The sequence below is a fragment of the Branchiostoma floridae genome, chromosome 8, assembly GCF_000003815.2.
Source record: "Branchiostoma floridae strain S238N-H82 chromosome 8, Bfl_VNyyK, whole genome shotgun sequence".
Classification (NCBI taxonomy): domain Eukaryota; kingdom Metazoa; phylum Chordata; class Leptocardii; order Amphioxiformes; family Branchiostomatidae; genus Branchiostoma; species Branchiostoma floridae.
In genome coordinates this window covers 11,203,129-11,230,768 of record NC_049986.1, presented here as the reverse complement: position 1 = coordinate 11,230,768, position 27,640 = coordinate 11,203,129, and the positions used below count along the sequence as shown (strand labels likewise).

At 40.1% G+C, this 27,640-nt stretch overlaps 3 protein-coding genes across 3 annotated transcripts; 2 read left to right on the top strand and 1 right to left on the bottom strand.

Moving 5' to 3' along the window:
• The first annotated feature begins 1,054 nt into the window (after nt 1-1,054).
• LOC118420781 (deoxynucleotidyltransferase terminal-interacting protein 2-like) lies at nt 1,055-14,429 on the top strand. The gene is made up of 6 exons (XM_035827770.1): nt 1,055-1,496; nt 5,146-5,278; nt 11,408-11,503; nt 12,038-12,202; nt 12,511-12,620; nt 13,976-14,429. The coding sequence occupies exons 1-6, from the start codon at nt 1,111-1,113 to the stop codon at nt 14,073-14,075; spliced, it is 990 nt and encodes a 329-aa protein (XP_035683663.1). The 5' UTR covers nt 1,055-1,110; the 3' UTR covers nt 14,076-14,429.
• An 882-nt stretch (nt 14,430-15,311) lies between these two features.
• LOC118420782 (estradiol 17-beta-dehydrogenase 8-like) lies at nt 15,312-18,546 on the bottom strand. The gene is made up of 8 exons (XM_035827771.1): nt 18,438-18,546; nt 17,475-17,791; nt 17,156-17,251; nt 16,936-17,021; nt 16,619-16,703; nt 16,392-16,434; nt 16,202-16,276; nt 15,312-15,905 (listed from the first exon to the last, which is right to left on the bottom strand). The coding sequence occupies exons 1-8, from the start codon at nt 18,484-18,486 to the stop codon at nt 15,889-15,891; spliced, it is 768 nt and encodes a 255-aa protein (XP_035683664.1). The 5' UTR covers nt 18,487-18,546; the 3' UTR covers nt 15,312-15,888.
• A 727-nt stretch (nt 18,547-19,273) lies between these two features.
• Nucleotides 19,274-27,081, top strand: LOC118420780 (cholesterol 7-desaturase-like). Its single transcript, XM_035827769.1, has 6 exons — nt 19,274-20,156; nt 22,205-22,393; nt 23,438-23,616; nt 24,264-24,509; nt 25,081-25,254; nt 25,514-27,081. The coding sequence occupies exons 1-6, from the start codon at nt 19,730-19,732 to the stop codon at nt 25,673-25,675; spliced, it is 1,377 nt and encodes a 458-aa protein (XP_035683662.1). The 5' UTR covers nt 19,274-19,729; the 3' UTR covers nt 25,676-27,081.
• The last annotated feature ends 559 nt before the right edge of the window (nt 27,082-27,640 follow it).

Sequence of the window (27,640 nt, the reverse complement as noted above, 5' to 3'; positions counted from 1 at the left end):
ATAACTTTGTCAAAATTCTTCTATAGCTCCACAGGGCAGCAAACGTCTCTGCTGATTGTCCATAGATCGAACTCACTGGGAATGTTCACCTGCAAATATCACCTATGACCTGTACGTATAAGGCATGCGACGGTATGCCGTTAAACAGCTATGATACATACTCTCTAATAGACCTTTCGGTGAACTGAAAAAAAAAATGTGGACATGGGCGTGAAATAGGGGGGCTGTCTTATCAGAGGTCATTAAAATACAAGTGGCCGCTGGTCGCAAATGGTCACTCTATGTCTATGGCCGACTGATTAATCTAACAAATTGCCAAATCACTACCATTTTTCCAACAGCCAATGGAGTCTGGTAGAATAATACCAATGACATCAGATAATATTATAACATATAGGCCCATGGCGTTCCCTATAATTGCCAATTAATACATTAAAGTTAACATAAGTTATCAGGACCATCCCCAAATACCTACCCAATGATATACCGACAAAATAATCGTAGTTACTTCTTGTTTCATTTCAATAGCGAAAAAAGACACACAAACTTAAAATTTCTTTGGACAAGCAACAACAAGCAATCAACTGTGATTTGTAAAGCTCACTGTATAGTTAATCACAATATTGGCTTGATGAAACCATCAACCCCCAAACACCATATGTTGAGGCAAATGGGAATCATGGCCCGCGGTTTGCATACCAACAAGACTGAATGACCTAGAAATTCTGAAGCAGCAGGTATGTAATAGGAGTAACATTTTTACAGGAAAGTATTTTCAACTTGTCTGAGAATGGGAAATGTATGGCAAATGGGGTGGCTGTCCATGGCCATCCCTGGACTAAAGCGTCAGGGGTCATCAACATAGGGACAGATATATTAAAGGTTTAATCGATCAGCTATTGGATGTTTTAAGCGAATTGATTGGTAAGTTTGTTAATTGATTAGGCAAGGTTACAGTTATGCTAAGTGAAGCTCGAGACTGGTCTGAGTTGCCGGAGCTGCGCCCTGAGTCCGTTCGCGGTGGGCGGAATTATCCGCACGGGGGCGCTGCTACAGCCGACTTCCGGCCGTGGGTATCCATCTGTCTAGTCCCAAACAAGATTGGGCAACATGGTTCGCAGAACGGACCCAGCGCGGCGGGTGACGGGCGGACTTTGCAAGACTAGTCCTCCACAGTCTAAACCAGAGGCTTCCTCCAGACCCTCCCGAGATCCCCGAGACTCTGACTCGGCTATGGAGTCGTCTGAGAGCGACGACGAGGGGGGAATGGAGGAACTGGTGGCGATGGCAAGTCGGAGCATGCGGGCCAAGATGGCGGAGTCAGCCTCAGCCACGAGTTCGGCCGCCGCTGCCGAGGCGGGAACGTCTACAGCCACATCTGCCGCCTCGTTCATGATCGACAAGCGGCCGTCGGCTGAAGACGAGCAGCAGGCCGAAGTCATCGTACCCGATTTGTCGGGCCCGAAGCCTGGAAAGTCTTCGTGGCGCAAGAAACAGTGAGCAAAACTTCTAGCATCATGTCTCTCTCAGCTTCTAGCTGAAGTCTCAAAGTGTGAAAGACATGTCCGTGTGAAAACCCCAACGCTCCATAATTAACGTGTAGATTTCCTTCACTTTCTTTCACGCATACGAAATGGACGGGAGGAGTTTATGTATGTTTACATTGTTTTAGCAAACTACTAATACGGTGGCTACGGTCTCTTTTTATTGGGCCACGGGGCATAGACGGTCCAGGTGCTTTTCGATGGGGGTACCGCATGATGTGACCTTGGCCAATCAGAAGCCAGTAAATGGTTTGACGTCATGGAATAAATCTGCCCCAGCCAATGAAAAGCGACTATCAAATGATCAGACGTTTGTTACGGATTATTTGGCCAATGAGATTGTTTAACTCTTAATGAATCATTCTTCAGGGCCTGTAACCTGACTTGTCGTTATTTCAGTAGGCCACATATGATATACAGCCTCTACAAAGGTAAGTACAAGCAGGGATTGAGGTAAAGGAAATAATAAGCCTCCTGGTAATTCAGAACTTAGTGGTTAACTGAAAAATAGGCTGATTGGTAGGGTCTTGTGGGCCCACATGGGTGACCTGAAACAACCTCCTACCAAATCACACTGACAAAAATGAAAATTGAAATGGCAATTTTTCATTTTGGCACAATTTCATGCCAGACCACTATACGATCGCAAAGAGTCAAACTCAAAGAAAGGGTTTCAATTGAAGAATTGATGTGTGTTTTTGAAACATAACACTGCACGGTGGGCTTAATGTACTGTGCCCCCTGAAATCTACCGGGTATGCTTGGCCAAATGATTACTGGGTATGCTGAAAATCCTGAATCGTATATTCACCTCACACTGATAATCATATATAAACTGTTTGTAGGGTGGTGGTTGCAAGAAGATTCATATTCCACCCTGCTCGTGTTTATGTGTAACCTGATAGTGGCTACCTACAGTACAGATTGTTGGGGCAAGTGCTATTAGACGGGGCATAAACCCTGCCAACTTGTCATATAGGTTATACTTAAAAAGTGTACCGGTAGTGGTGAGGCACTCAAGCAACCTGCAGGCTTTGATGGCTTTATTGCATGGTAAGCGAGAAGTGGGAACACAACCTAGCCAACATTACATTTATTAACAGTTACACATGGAATGTGGTGCCTAGGGCCAAACTGTACATGCAGTGGAGTGCTTCTTCTTGTAGTGATGTACATGTATGTAACACTAACAGGAAGGCATTTTTTGTGGCATGAAGGACCACCACAAGGTAAGTCTATATGGTTGAATGGAAAACAGTGGATTTGGTGCAGAAGGACACTCACTATCATGCCATGATGGTATGGACTACTATGGGTACTTGTTTCTCTGTGCTGAAACAAGGATGTTATTTGCCTGAGCATGATACTTGTACTGTAAGTTGTAGTCTAAACAGGATTGTGTAATTAATTGAAGGTCCCGGCAACATATGCACCCAAGTATTTCACCTGGGTATTTTGAATGATAAACATTCTTATCCACTCCACAAAGTGGCCTGCTGCTGCAAAAGAGTCTGCTTGTGGTCAATATGCTAGCAAAACAAAGTTGGCCAAAAAAGGCCTTGTTTGCATCATGATATACCACATCTACATGGGAAGATACATTGGAACGCCAGTCCTGCTCCACTAAATATACCCAACGTGGCATTACGCGTATGTGTATTAGTGATTGTTTTTTAGTTACAGATCTTCATAATGGTTAAGGTATTGATTGTGTTACATGGAACTGCCACCAGGTACAGGATGTACACACCCACTCACATTCAAGGTTCAGATTGTAAAGACATACATTGTAGTTCATCATTACATCAAAGCAGTACAGCAGCGCATGATGTGCGATGTCATATGATGTGCCTTACATGTTGCATAACACTAACAGTTATCAGTAGATGGCTGATAAAAGTGAAATGCAGATACATGTATATGTGAAAACGTATATCCATTCGTAGAATGGTGGAAAACTGCATACTGATCTATATACACTGAAGGGTTCATGTTGTATACTATTGCCAATAAAATGTACCCTGGGTGCCAGACTGGACCGAGCAGCCAGCTACATAGTTTGTTCTGCAGCCCAAGAGAGTCTGCCGGCAGATCTAAAATTAGCGCTCCGGGGAGTAAAAGCCCAAGGAACTCCCTCAGGCTAAATCTCCCAGGAGCATTAATTGGAATGGCGGGCAGACTGCATTGAGCCACCAAAGAAACTGCCTGCCGCCCCTGGGTATCGTCTGGTTCCAGGGTACTAAAATGAAGATGACATCTTCTCGGACCTGTTCAGAAAAAAGTAGGGCAGATTGATTGAATGAGCCAGTTCCTGAAACGGCTCTGCAGACTTAATGATGTGTCTATTTGTAACCTAATGGCTCTTTGAAAAGGGCCAACCTTGTTTATTTTACATGGTATGAAAAGGTTCAACATTACTATATTATACAAGGTTTATTCACAGTTATCTGATGGCCCACATACAGTGTAGGCAGGGTACTGCAGGTAGCAAACAATTACAACCAAGGACACAAGCTACTGGAAGTGCTGCAGTCTGGCTGTGATGGTGAAGTCTGTGTCTAATTGGCTACAACATTTAGATTCATCCAATTGCCAAGGATCACACGCCCCAAAAGCTGGACTCTTTGTTGTTATAACAAAAAGGAGTAGATGGGTGTATGAAAAGGTGGTAAAATTACCCATGCCATGTCAGAAGCCAGCATGGAAACATACCTGTTTAAAAAAAAAAGAGTGAAAAAAAAGAGTGCAAGAGATATCTCTTATATATTTTACATTGTTTGTGGTGAACATGAATATCAATAAAAATGTATATGATAAATAGCACATGATATTACATGGATGGTGTTTGGGGGTATGTAAGTAAAATAAATTTGTAAGTTAACAATTAGCATGGTCATTGAAGCATTTATCATGAATTCAAATTTCAATACATGTAGTCATGTACGGATGTACATCACATTATTGTGATATTAATTTAAGGCCAAAGCAAAGAATCTGGGGGCTAGGGTATAAAAATGGCAAAAATTGACCTAAGTGGCATTACTACTTTGAAAGAGGTGATACATGTATTAACGTTATGCATGTACATTGTAAGACAGTAATCCTCCAAAAGCTCTTACAAGGATATATGTTTTATTTTTAAAAACTCTGAACTAATGTTATGATGATGTTTAAGATTTTGACTAGATCACAGCCCCAGTGTGTATATAGTAGTCACAGAAAATCAACAACACAGATTCCCAGCCAGAAAGACTTTTGAAAGAGTGATTCAGTGAAGGTATAGTCAGCTGCTCATTGTTAGGTGAAAGACTTTTGGTAAGGGGAACACTTGACACATGAACACCTACCTTTCTCACTACATGTGAAGCATTGGTGACAGCAAGTACTAGTAGTTATTTATCCCACCTGTGTATCCCACTAGTATGAACAAAGATAGGAATGTGTGTGGGTGGGTGTATGCATGGGGAGGGGGGTATTGAAAAGTCTTGAAATTATACTCTAGACTGGCATTGGTATATGCTGTATTGAGTTTGTTAGCGTTAAATATTTTGTAATAGTCTGTGATCATGATTTTTATATCAGTTGACATGTTTTCCCCCAGGATTCAGCTGTCTTCTGAACTTGACCCTGGCATTGATGTCGGGGAGACGTACCTGAACCTGGACAACCGACACCCGACAGCAGAAACCACCACCATGACAAACATCCTGATGAAGGATAGACAGGATGAAGAGGTAGTATTAATTGGTGTTTGCCTAAATAGAATCTCCTTGGTGCATGCCAGAATAAAACCTTTTTGGTGTGTGATACTAATTGAGCTTAAGATCTTGATACCACCTGTATATGATTAACTTGAATGTGTTAATGGTAATTTTTCACAGTTGATTGAATTTTAAGCCAATTTTAAGGATCCATTGTGACCCGTGATGGCATCCAAAAAGATGTCCACGTTCAAGGTTCAAGCCTCTAGGCATTTGAAAAAAAAGTCTGTGGAAAATATTTTCCAAAATGACGTAATGGTTGAAGGTAGCATGCTATAGCCACAATTTGAATTTATTTGTAACCATTGTGACAAATTCTATCCAGCTACAAAATTTTGATAAGAAAAAGTGATGTTAAAATTGGGGGGGTATGAAGTTAAATGTATGTCCTACGTACTCCATGAAAATATGTAATGTTCATGATGTAGGAATATGCTGCCTTTGTGACAGGAGGTTTGTCTCCGATAGTGAAATCATTTGCATACATATCAAGTTGATACTTTGAGAGTCCAAAACTGGAGATTGCAACCAGAATGTCACTGTGTATCACTTTTATATACTGTAGATAACCCCTTACACAAGAACAGTGAATAAGTATAGTGTTATCCTAGCAAAGAAGGTCATTGTAGCAATTTATGCAAATGAGGCACTCATCTGCATGATTAGCATAAATATGTACATCATACTGCCAATACCTACAAATATAAAGTCTATAATCTGTGACCTATTTTGAAAATTTTCCTCCATCAAAATGTCCAAATTTGCCCTGCAGTTCCAAAGAAGCTGCTAGGGGCCAAAAACATTTACCACGTCTGTGCAAGCCCAAGAGCTGCCTTGGGAAAACATGTCCAGTACACAAGATATCATAACTGCATGTCAGGGGCCCCATGATATAATTTTTTTTCACTTTCAGCACTGACCAACATACCAAATATCATGATGATGATGATTATTTGGTTTTATTCAAAGTTTCAAACATAACAGTATGGCAGTCAACATGATATGCTTAGTTGGCTGAATTGCACCGTGGGAATGCAGACAACAACAAATACACTTACAACGTACATTTACTCCCCAAATACATACTTCAACACCTGTACTGCTGTTTGTTAGATACTCCAAAGGGAAAATGCAGCTAGAGTGGAGAGCTGTCAATGGAATTTAACCCCTCAGGAATATGTCTAATGCTGTTGCTGATGAATACAAAATTCAAGCAAATACATGATTTGGAAATGAATTACCTATTATTAGGTAAAATACTAAGTTGTTCCATACCTTGATTGATGTCATATTTTTGTCAAAGAAACAATAGTGCTTGTCAAGAACAGTAAATGGGATACAGGCTACAGCTAGAAAACAGTTTTCAACAAAAGGAACAACTAATTTGTCCACAATGTTGTGATCGGACACAGCTGTGTACATGTACTTGGACAGGTGACTGGTAAGGTGAGCTATAACATGCGAAGGCAGAAGGGTTGATTGTCAACAAACCGCATGTTCTACAGTGGAAGACACTATCCATACACACCCATGTTTGTATATGTAACACTAATTATTACATTTTGTGATCTGTGTACACCATCTGCACTTAACATCCTTTATCTTCCATAATCGTTGTGACTGCCTTTTTTGCCCAAGAGTGTTTTAGGCCTCACTTAAATGATTTCTTGGTTCCCAGATTTTTCAGGAAAAGCATTTCAATTAATACTATATATAATAGACTAGAGTGGGCTTTAAAATAGAAAAACAACATTTTGTACCACAGTATAGCCATTTAGCTGTCAGACATTTCAAACAATGAATGTTGAGCATTTGATACATGAATACATTGAAAAACCTAAGAAGGCGAGGGCTTTCCTAAATTGTGGGTCCTAGAATATTCGTGTTTTGGGATAGGATACATCATATTACATCTAACCAGAATAATACATTTGTACTTTTTTTGCTCAAATCAGAAAAGAACAATAGAATGTTTCCACAAACTAGAACCTGGATCCTGGTTATTGTGGGAATTTTAGTTGCCAAAAAGATACTGACTTGTATATTTTTATAAACATGACATGTTATCAAATGCACATGTTGAATGTTCGGTTGGATAAACAATCACCCCTGCACAATCATGTGACTGACTGATGTTGCTGGGAACAATACATACATGGCCAAAGGCCATGACAAATTATTTTCAAGGCTAACTGAAACAGCACAATAGGCTTAGTGTTCACCTTTGTTTTTATTGTTTACTTATTACCAGTTAGTAAACTAGTGAAACAGGGCTAATGATTTTAATTAAACAGCTTTTATGCAAGCAGTAGCTTTACAGTAGAGTACATTTTGCTTAGTTGCCCCAAAATAGCATGAAAATGAAAACAAGAAATTGGGAATTTATTTGTCAGAGAAGCATAAGCAAAATTAATTACTGCATCAAGAGGCTACATGTATTACTGAGGACATATACATCCTATCACGTTTACCGTGTGTGTTTCTGTTTTTGTCCTTTGGAACTGAAGCACAGCTGAAGTGACCCTTGACCTCTTGATATTGTTTACTGTGCACTGCCACATTCCTCTGCTGAAGCAGTTGTGCATATGATGCAAATAGTTGGATTTAACATGAGAGTAAATGATAAGTTGTCCTCTAAAGGAACCATGATCCAGATCATAGTTGTTCATGATCCAGATCATAGTTGTTCAGGACTGTCATTTGAGTTATGATCCTGTTCAACATCTGGTTCTCCACAATGTGTGGACAAGACTTATGATGATGGTATTGTAGGATGGCTGGCTGTGCTTCATTCTTGTGTCTTCTGGCTGGCTAGATAGTTTTCTGTTTCATCATCATGGACTTAGTATCACTGTGGCAACTATATCAGTCAATGTATAAAATGTACAGCACATTGTCTGAATTTTTAAAAAATTGACACCTTTATAGTTAGCTATTTTATGTTTTAGAAGTTTATTTTGCATTTTCAGATACGCCTTTCCAGTGCAGTAAGGTCATGATTTGGAATTGGATGATGTGTCTGTATATCCTTGATCATAGATGTCAGTGTGCCATATTTCCTTTTGAAACCAAGAGCAAAACATGTCTGAAATTTAGTCCCCCACAACTACACTAAATGTGCATGTGTGCTGGGTATCCTGTTATGGTCTTTGTTTCAGCAGGACTGATCAAATTAACCCTGACATTTCAGGTTTACAGACATTTTACAAGATGTCTTCATCACAGTTCTTTCATGTTGATTAACAGTAACAATGCTTCAAAGTAACAATTTGACATGTACAAATGTCATGTAGATGCAATACAGCATAGCCTTGTTAAATCTCAGGTTCAAGGTTGTGTCAAATTCCTGATTATAACCCAGTCATTTTTTATCATTACCATCGGGTTATTCAGCCATTATGATAAGTATGCTGCATTTTCTAGGTTTATTGGTTGACACTACTAAAAGCAGGATTGAACAATATCTTTTTGTGATGAATGTCTGCCCCACCCTGCTACTAGTAATAATGACAGTTATGCACACAGGTTAAAAGGGCTTATCTGAAGGGTCGTTCCTGCGTAAATTGCAGCATTCTACACCCTGGGGGCACGCAGGAGTTGCACGTCTGCATACAAACAACTTTGTGGATGCTTCATTGCAGTGTTAACTTAACACTATACTTAGCTTTCCAGTTTCCACTGCTATTTGCTCATCTGGTCAACAGACATGCTGTATTTACAGCAAAAGTCACGATATAGACAGGGTTCAAGATCTACTGGAAGATGTTTGAAATTTTAATATGCCAAGTGGTCTGCAGTTGTTGTTTTTCACTCAGATTAGAAATACATGGCTACATATTTTTATCTGTACTTTGTGCATCTTTGATGATTTTTACACAGACCATTCTGGGTTATAGTTTCTGTGTGATCATGTCTTGATAAACATCAGAATATAACATCAGAACTGTCTATGATTAGGAAAGAAAGAAAGAGAGCAGCATTGGAGCAGTTTAGACTTCAGTGAAACATGGAAAGGGTCATATATGTAATGATTAGTCTGTGCCATGGTTGGTGCAACCTGGATGATGGTTTCAAATATGTTTCTTGAATTACAGACCCTATTGTACAATGTAGAGTCATGTATGTACATGTTTGCTGGATTTGTTCCTATTTTCGAGAAAGATCTGTCCTACAGATACATGTATCTAGGACAGCATAACTAACTTACCTGCTGTTCTGTATCCATTTTGTATCGATTCTGTATTGATACAAAATTGTCTGTGGCCCTTGCAAAGATAAAGTGTGTTCACTATCACTGCCCTTACCATTGTAAAGTACCAAAGACCTGCTGATAAAAACATCAGATAATTCTGTGTTAATATGCAGTATTTTCTATTCTCCACGTTTTTTTTCATCTGCCTCCCTCCAGGGCAGATACAAAACAGTGACTATATAAGCCCCACCTTATACCCTCCCACCCAAATACTCTGCTTGGGCTAAGGCAGACGAAAAAATGTAGACCTGAAAAAAACCCTCAAATAGAACCTCTGCATGGAGAATTATATTTTCAATCCTCGTATCCCTGCACTATTGTAGCGCTTGGATCATGGATTTTGGGACACTAAAATTTTCAAATAATTTCACATGTACATAAAAGTGTGGCATACCGCAATTGTGTGGAGCAAAGGTTCAGTACCTGGCTTGGTAACATATAAACAGCTGTAGGATTTGGTGTTTTTGGTCTGAGATTCTTTTGATGAGGTGGATTTGCTAAAATCAAAAGGCTTCATTAAAGAACTAACTTTGACATTTTGTAAGATTTTTATATCAATTTTCTCACTCAGTAACCTCAGTGCTGTCAATGTCAGAATGGACTTGATAAAAGACTCAATATTCAAGTGCATTTACACTTAACTTAAACCACATTGTACACTTGTTAAAAAATTAGGATCACCAAAGAAGAAAAAGGTGTGTTGTAATTTGAGAGTGGCGGGATCCAGTCAACTGTACAGTTGTTGGACTGGTTTGTACCAATCAATCAGTGTTGAAGCGAGGTCATTGACCAAATGTCATGTTGTTTACTACAGAGTACTAGAAGGAAGAAAAAACATTCAAAGTTTGGAAAACAGCCAAACAGGATCTGATATCCCCATTGTTTTCCATACTCATAGATCTAATAACCAGTTTACAGTTACGGTGACCATCATACTGAGATCCTTCTCCCAGTATTACATCCCATTGTTTGTGAAGAATTGAACAAATGGCCCTCCATTATAACTCATTGTGAATGTCTTGATGAATCAGACACCCATTTCAGGAATCCCTGAGATCTTGTGCTCAGATATAAGCTGGAAATGGTTAGAGTTAGAAACTATGCAAAATGATTGGCAGATGGTTGTTGTAGGACAATTTATAGGTCATTTTATTTTTTTAAATCTATATATGGCAAAGTGAGAAGCATACTCCATTAACTAAGTACATGTAATCAGTCTGTTAGGCCAATAACTAGACTACTAGGACAAATAGCCCTGCCATTTATAATTATTTACTCTGCACTATGTAACATGTATCTGTACTGCTTGATTGCAGATAATTTTTTCTCAATTCTAGGCCACACCAATTTAATTTGTCCCTTCTTGAATTCTTTCAGAAAAACATTGGACTGGCAGGCAGAAATTTTGTTGTTGTTGAAAAAGTCTGGGGTGTAGAGATCGAGGGGCTTGATCAAGATACATGTACACAACATAGATAACAACAGATTTAACAAATAATAAGTTTTCAGATTTCCTTGGTACATTTTACGCAACAAATCAATATTTATGGTGGTTCCTAATAAGCAAAACTCTAATTGTGAAAAAAATAATATACCTACCATCCAATATTAACATGTACAGGCACAGAAATTTGAGGCCCATCGTTTATTTGGAAGTCAGGAGAGGCAGTAAATTTTTCTTTCCTTCCTCAAAGTGGAAAAAATAGGACAGCAGAATTTGAGAAGCAACAAATAAAATTGGTGTGGTACTAAAAAGATATAAAGTATTCGTGAAAGATGGTGATCAAAAGTAGACGGAAACATGGTTAAACTTTTTGGAAAGAAGACTTAATTCTTGTTGTTTCTTCCAGATAATGAAAAAGAGTGTGGTGACTCCAGACTTTGAGCAGAAGCACAGCGTGCCTCCTTACAAGGAAACTGTCAAGCAGCTGAAGAAGAAAAGAAAGGTGCCTTGTACTTTAGCATTGTAGCATGACTTACATGGAACTGTATTGTATATGTCACAGCTAAGTTACAGGTTATATTTCCTGTACCATGGCTGAATAGTTTTCCCCCAAGGAATTTTCTTTATACTTTTATAATTTCTAAAATTTTATATGCTACACATATAGGGGATGACCTTTAAGAATTGGATAGGTGCATGAATTTGTTATATTTTAGCATAATACATAATGTAACTAGAAAGGTAACAGCAAATACATAATGTTCACCTTCACATGTTGTAGTCTAACAATGGCAACTGTTATGTTTATTCTTATTCCAACACATTTCTAAATTTAGTGACCTGAGCCCCTCTAGCTCTGTATCAAGCCATTTTTTACATTATGTAACCAAATACCATAGGGTGCCTGCTACTTTACCGGTAACCATGGTAACAGCTGCCTGGTCCTGGACCTTATTTGTTTGGAGAAGAAACAGGGCAAAAACGATGTTTACCTTCTGTGAACATTAACATAATATGTTTGTGTGCATGATTACAGGAGGAACGCGAAGCATCGACAGGCAGGAAATGGTTTGACATGAAGGCTCCTGAGCTGACAGCTGAAACTAAGAATGACCTGGATGTGTTGAAGATGCGAAAGGTTTTGGACCCCAAAAGATTCTACAAGAAAAATGACAGAGAGGCATACCCTAAGTACTTCCAGGTACGTATTACTTTCAATAATTAATGTTAGTATAGCATAGTAAAGTAAAGATCTGAACAACAAGGACATTTAAAATTTTTTAAATAGAATTAAAATTAAAAGTTCAGTTTTCTGAAAAATAAAATTGTGATTATTAGCGTGGCCTTCTGAGAAAATTAATTTGGATCCAAAATATTTTGACACAAAAATTTATTTAGAATTTAGCTGAAAATTTTTCATTTGTCTTATATTGTGTACTCTGCAAGTGTGTACATATCTAAGTAGGCTCTCTGAATGTTGCTAATGTATTGCTACACACATACATGTAGATGGGTACAGTGGAGGACAGCCCCGCTGACTTCTACCGTTCACGGGTCCCAAAGAAGGACAGGAAGGCTACCATTGTGGATGAACTACTGGCAGATGCCGAGTTCAGAAAGTAAGTATGTTGAAAGCAACAAAAATAGTTACCTCTAGTCTGAGAACTTTCTTATTGCAAATAACCCGGTATTAATGAACACTTTTGCTCATTGCGATGACTAAATATTCATTTATGTACCTAAAAGCTGAGAGAAACTAGGCGATTGGTGGGTCCGAAAGAAAGTCTCTCTTGTGGCCATGATAGAGGGTTCACTTTATTGCATCAGACAAAATATGTGATGCTAGTATAAGTGTGTTACTATTCTGATCCTAAAATCTAATGTTGACATCTGGTCCCAACTTACAACATATGAGGATTTATTTATATAAAGATAATTATAACATTTGATTTGGGTCTTTCCATAAAGTACTAAACACCTGATTAGCATTGGATGGAATTGACAGGTGTAAATAATTACCCTAAGGCAGCCATGATGATGAGTGTTTGTGCCTACCTAAGAGGACCCATTTCACCAGCGCCTCCTATTAGCTGGGGTTAAAACTGCAGGTAAAATTGACAGTTTTGGATTCACTTCAATACTACCTGTATTTATGTGACAAAGCACCTATGATCCCAAAGAATTTCAAGATTCTCTAATTTTGGAGCTGGCAAAATAAAATGACACTGGCATCTTGTGGTATACCCAAATGCTACTCTCTAAGCTGTTCTGACGTGTTTTTAGGCATTTTTATCAGGCTTCCCATTTCGTACCTTTTTCTTCATGTCTTGTGGCCAAACACGAGACATGAAGAAACAGGACATGCATCCATATTTTCTTTGCCATCACTTAATAACAGCAAGGAGGTTGAAAAGAGGGACTTTGGGGAAGGGGCAAAAATTGGAGTTATGCAGTTTAGGGCACACTTAGCCCGAACATTAAATCAAATATATTTTCCTGGGCAATTTTTTAAATGAAAAAGGTTGAGTTTTCTGTTACGCATGACAGAAGCATGTCTATTCTAAAAGTTTGCAAAAAAACAAACAACCTGTGACCAAGGAGCTTTTATATCAGGTAAAAGCTCCTTGCTGTGACTTTTGTGTCATGTTAGACCTGTAGGTGACCTCTGAATTGGAGGTCACTGGCTGGACTGACCCATTGAAATAGGGGGTGAAATCCTGGTGTTATTTCATTCTTTTAGCTGTAGCTCATTGAAATTCCGGAGATGACCTGTAGCGTTTTGAACCAATTCAGACCTGCCAGCTTTGCAGTGGGGGTTAAAATTTGAAATGTAGGTAAATAACTGTGTTTTGAAGTGATTGTATTTGCATGTCTTAACCATGTATGGCATAGGAAAGTCTATTTGGTAATCCCTCCCATTAAGGTAGCAGGCTGGAAGTACCTGGACATGAAGCAATTTCCCTTTATCTTTTAGGTATAACAAGAAGAAGTACTCCGATGTTCAGGAGAAGCTGAGGAAGAAACGCCCATCAGGAGCGAGTCGACACATGAAGAGACTGAAGAAACAGAAGTGATGAGGACATGTCTGGCCTTCACAGGTGTTGATCTAGTAAAAGCAGGCTGAATGGTTCTGAATGGTTTCAACCAATCTGGAAATAGGTTGCTCCAATGTGGGCCATATTACCACCTTTATAAGGGATGTGTAGCCTCATTCACTGAGCTGCAGAGGACTGTAACTCTTGACTGAACAAAAGAAAATGTTCATCACCTTGTAAATATAAAAGTTGTCCATTTTGTAGTACAAATGTATGTCGAGTACCTATGTTACTTTGTGAAGTGATGATGGTCATTTGCATCATCCAAGAATGACTGAACTACAAGGACAGCGCAGCTTTGTCCTGATTAGCAGTGGGCTTATATATGTTTGAGGATGTACTGTAAATGCAGAAATGTTCGCGGTGGATTAATGTTCATGGTTTTTGCGGTGACCACTTCACCGCGAATTTAAAACCACCGCAAACATTTTTTTATAATGGTATTAGACTGCAGTCTATGGTGTTACCGCGAAATTAAAACCACGCGAAGTCATTTTCCCCGCTACTGCGAAATTAAATCCCCGCGAACTTAATTGCATTTATAGTATATACAACCTTTAAGGTCTTTGTCAAAGTTTGATATGTTACGTATATAGCACTAAAGGATAAGCAGATTATCAATGCAATTGATATTTTCTATGCTATAACTTTGTATGGATGAGTATTTATTCCTATGGAGTTCTCTTGCAATGCACGACCAGCGGATTAGAGATAAATAGGCAGGGCTTAGTGTGCTGCTGTATGTTGTTGCTGCTCTTTGTGCAAAGGTGTTTTTGTCAGGTCATGGATGAAGTGCAGTGGGTACAAAATAGCTGTGAAGATGTATATAGATATGCGTACACATAAAGGATGCTTGAAAGGAACCCATGAAAAAACAGTAACATAGATGTACATGTACATGTACCAATATTTCTGCCTGTGCCATCAGATTATTAAAGCATATTATTACACATGGATTGTATTTTCCAGTTTTACACCTGTTATTGTGCAATGATGTGGTATGTGTGGAAAGACTTTTAAAAGAAGAAAAGAATGATAGATGCATGGGCGTGCCAGGATTGCAAGGAATTGGTATTTACCCTTCTACAGAGGATTGATCATTATCTGGAGCTCTGCACATTAACCACACTACTTACAAAGCCACTATATTAACACTTAGTTTATACAAAACCATGGATCAACATTGGTTACTTGAGTCACTTTATCATGATTTGATCACAAGTTTATTTGCCTTATATTTTACTCCTGTAGTTCCAATTATTTTCAGTTCCACACTCATTTTGAGTTTGTTGTTTTGTACATAAAGTTGCTTTACTGTATAACTGGTTTGCAAAGAACTGTACAATAAAGTATGGCTATTAATATCTTGAGATATGTAATCTTGACTTACATAAGTATTATATGGGTCAACCTTATATAAGAGTGACTCTTATATAAGCCTGTGTATGCATATATATATATATGGTAGTCATAATGGTAGCAAAATCTTGAGTTATTATCAAGAATGGAGAGGCACTCTCAATAGATTTTTATGAATATGAAATCAAGGTCATCATTTGACCAAAGCAACCAGGATTTTATGTAGCTTAAAATTTTTAATTCCTCACAATTACGCTCATTTTTTTTCCTTAAAGTATTCTTCCCTTCCATCCCACTTACATTAATCTTACAAGATGAAACCTTTGTCTATCAAATTTTGTACAAAACTGGTTGAAAACCAAACAGTTTTTTTAAGATAGAAATGACTCTAAATTGATCCCTGAGCTGTCTGCATAGTCCTCATAGCAGGTTGTTATATGTTCAGGCCACCTAAGGGAATAACAAAACCATCTGTTATTTATTATCTATACCACAGCTCATGCTTGAATCAAGAACAATATCTGACTTAATATTGGACCTTAAAATATGACAGTAGTCATCATGATTAGGCATACACAAGCAAAAAATCAGTTGCACTTTTTCCTGTTAGGTTGCCAGAGATGTAGGTCATTGGTTTTGCCAAGGACGTTATATCACATATAATATAACGTCCTTGGTTTTGCATATTTCAGATTCACAAATTTATTCTTGTTTCTACATAAGGTGATTATGTTAAGACAACGTACCTGTTACTTCAATACTTGCTCCTGTTATATAACTGCTCTCTTCAGAAGCCAGGAATACACAAACATCTGCTATATCTGGAAAAAATCCTCATTTGCTCAGGCCTTTTTAAGTCATTGTATAGCATCATCTATTGACAAAGAAATTGACAAAGGAAATAAAGAATGTTATCATTTAACATGACCTTCTTACCTGACGGTTTGCCAAGCCTGCCCATTGGTATAACATCTCTAAACTGAAATGGAAAATATACATGTGTAAATTGATGTTTTTACATAGTAAGGTGGCCATTGAATGGTGTTGTTTGATCTCACTAATCAAATAGACTCCTTCATCTGACCTCATCCAGCACTTCATTTGATTCAGCATCAGTCATTGTTGATTTGATATTACCAATCAAAGAGGTTCTTTCATCTCACCTTGTCCAGAACTTTCTGTGGCACAGCATCAGTCATTGGTGTTTCAATAAATCCAGGCAGAACGGCATTACACCTGATTCCAAACCTATAAATAAAGCAAGAAAATGGCAGAAATCAAAACTGCATAAAGACAGCTGATAATGATAATGTCCATAGATTTGCTATGAGTTATTGAGTGTGACAAATTCTTTGAAAAACAAAGTGGCAAATTTGTGTGCATATCTGTCAATAAACTCCTCTTCCATGTATGAATTCCCTGTAGTACATGCACATGCTTTGACTCTTAACAAAGGTCATACGCAGAGTATTATCCTCACTTGGCTAGTTCCTTGGCACTTGTCCTGGTGAGCCCCTCCACTCCAGCTTTAGAGGCAGCATAGTTGCATTGACCAAGATTTCCAACCTGTTAGTTAAATGGAATAGATTACAATTTTTAGTATAGAGGAAGAAAAATGTAAATCTCTTGTACCATAGATACAGGTAATTTATTGGTATATAGAATAGTAAAATTGTACAAGTCCAACTTAAGGTCCTCACCTTGCCAACAATACTGGCCATGTTGATGATGGAACCATTTTGGATTTTGCCCTCTACCATAGCCCTGCCTACTGCCTGGGTTATCAGAAATGTGCCCTGGAAAAAAGGTGGTACTAGTATTCAATTGTAAAAGTCACTGATATTTACCGACATAATTTGACAAGACCATATCAGACAGCTGGGCTATCAGAAATATATCATGAAGTGAAAAAGTTTTTCAATTATGCAAAGTCAATGACAACCGCAAACAAACTTTTACAAGACCATATCAGCAGAAACTACCCCTTTTATACTGTTTGATAAATTTCTAAGATCTTACCTTGAGATTGACTTTGATAACTTGATCAAACATTCTGTTGTCCATTTTCAAGAGGAACTCATCCTTGGTGATTCCAGCACAGTTCACAGTGATACAAGGAGCACAGGAAAACTTCTGGGTAACATCAGTCAGTAGTCGACTGACAGACTGGGTAGAGGACACATCACAGCCAAAACTGTGATGTTGTAAGCCTTGGTCACATGACAGGGACTGGAGCGTCTCATTGGCTGGTGCTTCATTGATGTCCACCACTGCCACCTTTGACCCCTGGGCTGCCAATGCCTGACAGACTGCTCTCCCAATGCCACTGCCTCCACCTAGTAAAAAGTTGACACACGTTTACTAGTAGCTTCAAAAATCAGTTTCCGGACGGAAGTTAAGTTGACAGCAATATGCAAAATCTTCCAGCTTGGGAATGATGGCACAGCATTTCATAAAATGTGCAAAATGAGGGATTATGCTGTAATGGAACTAATTGCAATGAAATGGATAGTTTTAGTCATAAAACATAACATTAACCATTAATCTGAAAAGTGCTACATGAATAATTTAGCATCAAATCTGAGACTGAAGGATGCAGATGATGCTTCAAATCTCACTTCAAAATGCAAATGTCAACCTAAATTTATTTTTTCATGGGTCTTTGATATATTCTAAACCTAAATCTATATTCTTGGTCAACCAAATAATATATGTTGTCAGTGGGTTTTGCTGAGCCTTTATGTAAATGATAACCTTCCATATAAACGAGCCTTTTTGTTTCAATGTTTTAAATGTACATGAAGTATTCGACCACTGCATTGATGACCTGCATGGTTTTATTGGCATTGCTGTTAAAGGGCAAACTTTGAACTGAGGAGCTAGGCAAATCACGAAATTTCAGTCTCGTTGTAGCCACCACTTTAACATACTCCATACTAAACATTTCTGATATCCATGTAACTTTATTGCAGCTATGATCACCTGTAACAAGTGCCAACCGTCCTACCAAACGTCCAGTACCGGCCGCCATCTTGCCTTGCGAAACTAGAGTAGAAAGCCCTCTCCGCCAATGAAAGACGTCGTGTTATACCTGACCAATAAGAGAACAGGTCTCACTTTTCTGTCACCCGCGAAGTTTGAATATGGTTTTCACCATCGTTTGTTAGTTTGACAGCGCAAAACTCGAAATACATGGTTTAAATACCTTTGAGAAAAACGGCCACACCATTGGTTGATTGAATGCAAGGTCATTACTCAAAGATGTACAGAAGCGCAAGCTTCCCTGCAGTTCAGATTAATGTTGATAGATGACGCACATATCAGCAGGGATTCGTACTCAAAATGGAGCTGGCACCTGTTACGTTGTGTCTGTGATTCTAACTTTTACAATAGAGAAAAAGATTCAGGCAGACAGGAAATATTTTTTTGATGTTTTGGCCTCTCTTTGTCTGATAGACATATTTAGTGTCTGTGGATCACCAATATCGTAAAGTTGTACATCAATGGGTGTTTAGTAACCAACATGTTAACAACAATGACAGTGTGATTTTACAGGTAAACCACACCTTGAACACCTGTGACAACTCTCCTTAATCAATCAATCTTCATTATAATGTCTAACAAGTAACGTCATAGGATACAGAATCTTCAATAAGTTGAACACGGCAGACTCAAGAAAATAAGAGGAAGAACTGCCCCTTTTCTACATTTGGTTTGATTTCGTAAGTTCTCGTTGCTTCTGACGACAATGAAATATTTCCACCTTCGTCACAGGCTCGTCACGTAACAACTCATTGTGCTGAAGACCGGTTGTTACCTGGGGCCCTCCGAAGCGCGCGATTTTATCTGGCTAATCCCATGTACCAATCAAAAGTCTTTGTGCCGTCTGAGTGGGTGGATTCGTTTGATATTTGCCTCAACAGCGTCAGCAGTACTGTAGATCAAAGACTCGGTAGCCTTGCGATGACAAACTCGTAACGTCGTCATGGTAACAAGCATCATAGTTTGGTAACGTCTTCTGTCAGAGCCGTACGTTGGAACACGTCGAACGTACGTACGACAGGGCGTTGACTTTCAAAACACCTGTTCGATTCGTCCTGAAGCTAGGGTTACGTTCTTTTTGTTTTGTTTTGTTGCCGTCATGGCAGCGTGCTTGGTGACTCCAGCTTCTGTTTACCATGTCGTAAAACAGCCGCATCTTATAGCGTAAACAAAGCGGCCGCTCGTGTTACTGAGGGGGGTGACACCTGGGCAGAGGTACGGACTCAACAGCGATGCCGACCTACAGGTACCTTTTCCTACTGGTGTTGGTCATACTAGTGCCGTCCCTAGCTACGGTAGGGTTGGTACAGGACAAGGCAGTGGATATCCATGCTGCATGGGCGCTAGCCCTCATCGGGGACAAGTTCTGGTCAACACCATGGCAGTGCCCACCTGTTAGTCAACTCGCCCTGTATGGCGTTGGTGTTGCCATAGCGGCCTGGCTTTACCGGCTTCTACTGTGTCCATTGAAGATCAGTCGGACTCTTCACGATGTCGGGTACAACAAACTTGCCGGCTACACTCGCAAGGACGTTGCGAACGACGTGCGTCGGCGGCGGAGGAGAGGCGAGCTGCCGCCCGTGTACCCGAACGGCTGGTTCAGGGTGATGGACTCCTGTCAACTCCGACCTAACCAAGTGGAGGGAGTAACAGTACTCGGTAAGGCTTTGCGTGTTTGAATTTCTGAGTCACGGTTTTTACAGCTCTTTGTCGAGATATATCAACGCACAGGCCGCGTTCATTGATGCTCTATTGGTGTAAAGTAATCGTGTAACTTTTTATTGTAGCGTTACAGCTTACATGTCAATGCTTGGCGACCCATATTTAGCATTAGTACCATCCGGTTAGTACTATTAGTTCGCTCCTATAATCTCTCTGGAACAGCAAAGAAGCGACTGTATAACGTTATAGTGTATGATAAACGTCAGAGCGAACTACTTAGTACCTTCAGGATTGGGTACCCAGGCTAACCCACACAGGGACAGTCATTCTATATTTCTCGAATATGCATTATTAGTGTGTGCTTGTGTGTATGTGTGTTGGTGGGCGGGGTGGCGTATGTTTCTAACGGAATTGTCCCATCACACACTACAGTGTGTCTACAAAGCGTGTTAACCCTTTCTACTGAGAACAAAGAGCAGGGTTAACCACAGCGTGATCCATTTTCAGCGCTCTGTTGCACGTGTAAAGAAAAATGAGTCAGTTTGGCTTGGGTTGCCAAAGTAAGACCTGCAATACCCCAATTGTCCCGACATGTCATGCCAATGTCGCACCGACACAGACTTCCAACAGACCAATAGTCACGCTTTGTTGATTCCGGAAGCGGCCATTCTGAGTTTCGTTGGGGTGTGGCATGTCACTGGGACTACTGTCAACATACGTGTATTCAGCACGCTCAACGGCGATCAATGCGTCCGAAAACAAGCCATGAATTACTCAGTAACAAATGCTGAGCCCTTGATCTGCTCAACACAATCTAATTACTAGGGCGGTACCATTTGAAAATCCCAAGGGGCGTCAGGAAATGTATTTTAACAAGTTTTTTTTACAAAGGCTGTTACTGGTAAAGTGCAGGCATCCGCCAAGACAACCTTGCCTCATGCACTGGACTTAACTTAACAGTGCATTTAAATCTGCAGTTACAATTACATCTTCATTTAGAGTAGCAATTAACCGGCCCGGGGCGGGGCCGTGTCACAAATTACACACTGCACAATGAATAGTGGGAGGGGCACTTTGAAATCACAGTCAATTGGTGGGGGCGTGGTCTTCAACGGTTTGTTCTAAACAAATAGATACAGGATCTTCTGCAAATGAGGTGTGGCAATTTCTTTTGCCCTAATGACGCCGACTACCTTACATCATAAGGTAGTCGGCTTGTCACGTGAGATGTTGATACAGCGATGGAAATTACAATTTTATTACACTTCTTCTTTTTTCATTGCATACATAAAGATATGGGGACAAATTGTCACTATATCTTTATGTGTGCATTGTACAAAAATAATGAGATAATACCCTGAGTAAGAATAGTCTCCACCAGACTAATAACGCTAGCTGAAATCGTTTAAGTTGAAGTTATATTATGTAGCTAAAGAAAGACTGATTTACTGGAAGGAATTTGGCCACCATAGGGTTTTATTTGCTAGCGCAGTTACCATTGTTACCTTCATGAAAAATGGAGGCATTGTTTTTGGTCTGTCTGCTCGTGTGCGTGTGTCTGTGTGTGTACGTGTGTGCGTGATACTTGGTTGGTGGCAAGAAAACGAAGGTCAAGTTCTATTGTGGGCCCCCTATCGGCTGTCCAAGACACTGCAGCGGAACTTCCGTTTTTTATATCTTGTTCACCATACATTTACCGAATTCTTAGCCTGGGTACCATCCGGAAAGTGGTTCGCTCCGGTGTTCATTATACACTATATACAGTCGCTTCTCTGTGGATAGCAGAAGCGAACATAGGAGCGAACTACTATCCGTATGGTACCCAGGCTACCGAATTCTACTATCCAGATCCCATTAGGAAGGCCTAGCGGAGGCTACAAAAATAAATCCTTTTGGACCAATTAAACACATTTTACTTGCCTTCCTATTCATTGAAACATGGTAACAAAAGCACGTTTTTCTGGCGTAGAAACCTGCTGTGTTCCGGAAGGACCAAAGGCATTTAATATTCTTTGTACCACCGTAACAAAACCCCGTTTTTCTAGGAGAGAAGCTTGCCGTGTTCCGGAGTGCTGGTGGGAGCGTGTCTGTGCTGGATGCCTACTGTCCCCACCTGGGTGCGGACCTGTCCATGGGAGGCACGGTGGTGGGAGACTGTCTACAGTGCCCCTTCCACGGCTGGAAGTTCAGGGGAGAGGACGGCAAGTGTATGGGCATCCCATACGCCGAGAAAGGTGGGTAGTGAGTGCCAGGGCAGTCTCCAGGATCCATTCCTCTGTCCCGGGACAGAAATTTGCTTGTTGAAACGAACAAAAATTTCACCCCATCCGTTCCCAAAATCTGAACTTCAGTACATAAAATTGATGAAAATCAACAACATTGACTCCCAAACAATGAGAGGGACGGAAAAAAAGAATTAAAGCTGGTCTTGACTATTCGAATGAAAACTCATCTGTGTAGATTCATGGTGAGTGCTTCCTTCGTGTTGGAACAACTTTGTAACTGGTCCATTGATTATGGAGTCCGTTGAGGATCTAAAGTACATCTGCCACGCATCCTTCTTTGGATATTCTTCCATTTCGTTTCATTCTGTTTCATCTTCTTCACTTTACTTTATTTCATTAGGTTGATTCCATTTATACCTTATCTCATTTGCTCCAATTTCCTTTTTGTCTTATTTCAGGTTACGCCATTCTCTTTGATTTTTTACAGATATAGACAGACCAATAACTCATTTATCTGGGAACGTTGTGGCCAGATAATGTAATCACATGATCACTGACTCCCAGCTAACACTCTACATCTAAATCATTTCGGTTTATTTCATCGCTTGCTTTGTGCGATACTAGTGTGATACTTGTATTCGATACGCAACGATAATCCCGTATTGGTAATCGATAATTACTACATTCTCAGCGTAATGCTTCTGTCACGCTTCCAAATTGAAGGAAGGTCAGAAGAAAGAAGTGCGGAAAAGAAAAGCACGATATGCGATACAAAAGATGCGATACACACACACACACACACACACACACACACACACACACACACACACACACACACACACACACACACACACACATACACAAAACATTAAAAAGTAACACAAAACAAGTAAAACAAAACAAAAACGCCTAAAAGATAGTTATGAGCATAAGCTATGTATATTTCTTGATCATTATACACTTTTGTTTGTTGTCCTCGCAAACAGCCCAGTGGGGCCCCTGTTCGCAGATGTGACCCAGCATTTCTAACAACACTACTTTGTACTTGATTAGTTCCTGATTTCGCCCGAGTGAAGTCGTGGCCGTGCCTGGAGAGGAATGGGTGTGTCTACATCTGGTATCACTGTGACGGGATAGAGCCCACCTGGACACCGCCCATCATAGATGAGATAGCCAGCGGCGACTGGACCTGTCGGGGCACCACCGAACACATCATCAACGCACATATCGAGGTAAATACAGACACCGTAAACTGTTTAACTTTAAGGAATATGTTGTCGCAGTGTGTTGTAAACTGAACGAAGAAATCGGGACTATTGACATTTCCGATGAATGCTAGTTGGACATGCACATGTACTTTGCTTATGACAAGCCTGCTTTGAAGACAGACGTACCTGAATTAGAGCATGCGTTATTGCATTAAAATCTAGAACCATAATAGGCCTCGTAAACTGTTAAACGCATTTTCTATCACAGTGTATGTGTTGTGAGCTGAACGGAAGAAATCAGCACCTTTGAAATTACCGAGTGCTAGTTCGACAGATACTTTGCTTATCAAGCCGAAAAGGTGCTTTGACGACAGACGTGTCCCATTTAAACCATGCGCTATTTCATTAAAATCTAATAAAAACATGACATGCTATAGTAATTTGATATGTATTACTTGCCCTCTCTGTTCTATCATACATGTGTCTCACGTGCACGTGTCAGGCATGCAGAACTTCAAGCCTTTGAGGTGATTCAAAGAAGACTTGATGTTGTCATTCACGAAAATTTTCTGATAGTAACTCAATCATTATTACCACCCAAGTTTAAGTTTGGAAATCGAAGAGTCTAACTCGAGGTATGTTAAATTCTGCTGAACTTGAATGTTAACCAGGAGGTTCCAGAGAACGCGGCAGACATCGCTCACCTGAACTACCTGCACGGACCGATCGTGGCCGCCGGTGTGGACCTCTCCAGTATCTACTCCTCCTCCTGGGACTTCGCTAAGCACGTGTGGCGGGCGGAGTGGCAGCCTGACCCGGCACCTGACGCGCATAGCAGCACCATGCTCACACAGCACATGATGTACCTGTTCGGTCATAGGATCTCCATCGCAGACATCAAGGCCACTGCCCGACAGGTGAGTGACACTCGGGTTGACTACAGTTGAACTTGACTTTACAGATTTTGTATATTTGTATCTAGAATATTGAAAGCAGAGGTTTTCATTTCCCCCCTCTACGGAAACAGAATCGTAGAAATGGCCATACAAAAATAACCCCGACCGAAACCTCTGATTGAAGAATATTGAAATCTATCAATAAGGGGCTATTTTTGCATTGTTTGCTTGCGCATTTACTTGCGCATTCATGAAACTCAAATGGTCCTGCTGAGATTAGTGTGTAGACCGAAACGGCAGCCAAATTAAAGATGCTAGTCTCTACCAGACTGACTACGCTGGCTATTATAGGGACAATGATTTGCCATGCAGGGAAGGTTTGCTACTAGTGGAGTTACTTTGTCGTGGACCGACTCCCCTGGCCAATTTCCAGATTTTATGCCAGATTCTACTATCCCGTATCAGGCCCATACGATGGTCCGTTTGAGGCTGCAGGCTTCTGGGGCGTACATGTTGTACATTTAATGAGATGTTAATGAGCCATAAGCTTGGGGCGCACATTTCATTATAGAGTCGGTCTGTCCTTCCCCAGATCGGCCCTGGTATCGTGTTCCTGTTCCTGGAGTCCGGATTTGGGAACTTCATGCTGGTGCAGTCCATCACACCTGTGGAACCCCTGCTGCAGAGGCTGACTCACAGCGTGTACACCGGGCGGTGGGTGCCCACCTGCCTCGCCAAGTTCTTACTCTGGGGAGAGTCCGTACAGGTAACAACTTCCCAAGACGTCTTTTCTTACTGGAAATTAAACTTTTGCTTGCGAAATTGTTTTAACATCAAGATGCGATGACAGAAATGGTCAGAAGTAATATGCGCTGTTCTCGTTTTATTGTATGACTAGCTATAGTTTTGACTTACGTGATGTGAACGACTTTCTCATCGAAAGGTAATAAGGTACTGAATTTTTTTAAATACCAAATCTACGCAGGAAATATAGAACTATATATTTCTCTTCCACTTGTCCCCAGGTGGAGAGAGACATCATGATCTGGAACAACAAGTGCTACGTGCCGAGACCGCTGCTGGTGCGGGAAGACTCCAGCATCTCCCGGCACCGCCGCTGGTACTCCCAGTTCTACAGCCAGAACAGCCCCAGGTTCAAGTTTGAGAGGAACAGTCTGGACTGGTAGATGTCGTCTGCACGGAGATTCCATTTCAAAAGTTGAAAGGGGCCAAATTTCATCTCCATCTCTCGTTTATGTTGATTGCTATCCAATACGAACTTCACATGAATATGATATATTTTCTTGTCCGATGATGCTTATGTATCATCAAGATGAAGGCTCCTTGATGTCAAAAGAACAGAGCAAATTTAAATCTTAGAATGTTAAGATCTTCGAATTCTCACAAAGCAACATTTTCTTGAGGACCATCGTTCAATATATTGTATCCCAACATATTGTAACCCTTCAACTTTTGAAAAGGAATTACTGTAAGGGCGCCATTTTCCAACATAATGGTCTGAGGGGAAGGCAAGGCCTTGTCAGCCTGGTATCCATACTATTCTATCTCCGGGTCGCTCCTCTGACCTCTGATTGGTTGCAAGCCAAAAAGTCCGGTACCCGTTAAATACAAGACCGTTTGGCAGTATGATACTCGACTAGAATTATGAGCGAGAGCTTTGATTGGCTGCAGGTTACGCGGTCTTCGCAACGGTATGATGAAAGGGATTGAACATGTACACAGTAGTTCCGTCCCCGATTCACTGCTTCTATAGTAAAGAATACCCGGAATAATCAATGACGTCCAAATTATGACGGCCGGGTGCTGGGCGATTTGGCAAGCTAGAAGTCATCAGATGAGCGGACTGGTGCTAGCTGTAGTATGATATGGATACCAGGCTTCCATCCTACTATCAGGTTTTGTTTGTTAAGACCTCTGACAGAATTGTTTTCTCTTAACCCCTTTCCCACCTCGGAAACTTTGGAAACGTCCATATCAATTGCCTATCAATGCAACATAACATGTTTGTTGTCACCATGTGAAATGACATATGTGAATCTATATATTGTACAAAGTACAAAGATTTATTCAGTTTTTTTGCTTGCTTTATTTTTCAGTGTGCGATTTTGTGATGATAAATGTACTTGTAGGAATTCTGGAAAGGGGTGATGAAAAGTGTGAAAACTCTTTCATGACAAAAGACTAGCTAGATTTGGTAAAGAGAATGTTGACGCTATTTTCAGTGAATTTTCTTTTATGTTTCGACTAGCTCTCCATGGTAGAGTTCATGGCAGCCAAAATAGTTAATGAATGGACTTTGTCTTGTCATGTTTTGTTGATGTTGTCTTTGTTGCTAGAATTGTCGAAGTAAGAAATTGTGAGATTCTTTTTTTTACCAAACTTAACTTTACATGCCGCATGTGTAAATAAATGGCCTGCTCTCCTCCAATGCAGATGGATCTATCCTGCTTTTATGTGTTGAGCTTTTTCATTCGTATAATTATGTAATAAACAACGTAAACCTCGCAATGAGGCAAACGGGGTAAAGAAAACTGTATAAATTGCTTAAAGATGACGTAAATTTGTGAAGCCATTCCAGCGTCGCAGTCTTTACTCTCATTATCCTCGGTATCAATTCTGAAAACATGATAAGTGAGATTTTGATATTCGACAAAAACAGATAACAATTGGAAGCATAGCAAAGTTATGTAACAGATATCGGATATGACTCTCAGGAAAAGAATTAAGTAGCTAGGTAGTATTACCTGTACAGAAAGATAAAGTTTCAACGCCAGGTATGTGTCTATGTATGTGAAAATAATCATCAGGGTAATCAGAATGAAATCTGAACTGGAATTCATCATTTTGTATTATAGAATGGAACCCCTGAAAGAAATCTTGGATAATTTTGAAATTCGCGGCCAGCCATCAAGAAGCACCTCCCAGCGTCCGATGTTATATTGCACTGTTATTCATTAGATAGTCCACATATATTATCATGCATTCCAAATTGAATCGATCGATAGACAACAGACAAAGCACTGTCACATATTTATCTCAACGAATGTGGCTATTGTTCAGAAAGAGACAATCACAGAGAATTTGCAAAATCGACCACTTCTATTCAACAGTGTAAAGGAGACATGTCATAT

Bases quoted from the DNA above. Each gene is read 5' to 3' on its own strand.
- LOC118420781 (XM_035827770.1), top strand. From the start codon at position 1,111: ATGGTTCGCAGAACGGACCCAGCGCGGCGGGTGACGGGCGGACTTTGC. The intron at 11,504-12,037 runs GTGCCTTGTACT...GCATGATTACAG, and splicing joins AGCTGAAGAAGAAAAGAAAG to GAGGAACGCGAAGCATCGAC. The intron at 12,621-13,975 runs GTAAGTATGTTG...TTTATCTTTTAG, and splicing joins GCAGATGCCGAGTTCAGAAA to GTATAACAAGAAGAAGTACT.
- LOC118420782 (XM_035827771.1), bottom strand. From the start codon at position 18,486: ATGGCGGCCGGTACTGGACGTTTGGTAGGACGGTTGGCACTTGTTACA. The intron at 17,252-17,474 runs GTAAGATCTTAG...CCTTTTTTCCAG, and splicing joins TTATCAAAGTCAATCTCAAG to GGCACATTTCTGATAACCCA. The intron at 16,435-16,618 runs GTGAGATGAAAG...TTTCCATTTCAG, and splicing joins CACAGAAAGTTCTGGACAAG to TTTAGAGATGTTATACCAAT.
- LOC118420780 (XM_035827769.1), top strand. From the start codon at position 19,730: ATGCCGACCTACAGGTACCTTTTCCTACTGGTGTTGGTCATACTAGTG. The intron at 22,394-23,437 runs GTGGGTAGTGAG...GTACTTGATTAG, and splicing joins CATCCCATACGCCGAGAAAG to TTCCTGATTTCGCCCGAGTG. The intron at 25,255-25,513 runs GTAACAACTTCC...ACTTGTCCCCAG, and splicing joins TCTGGGGAGAGTCCGTACAG to GTGGAGAGAGACATCATGAT.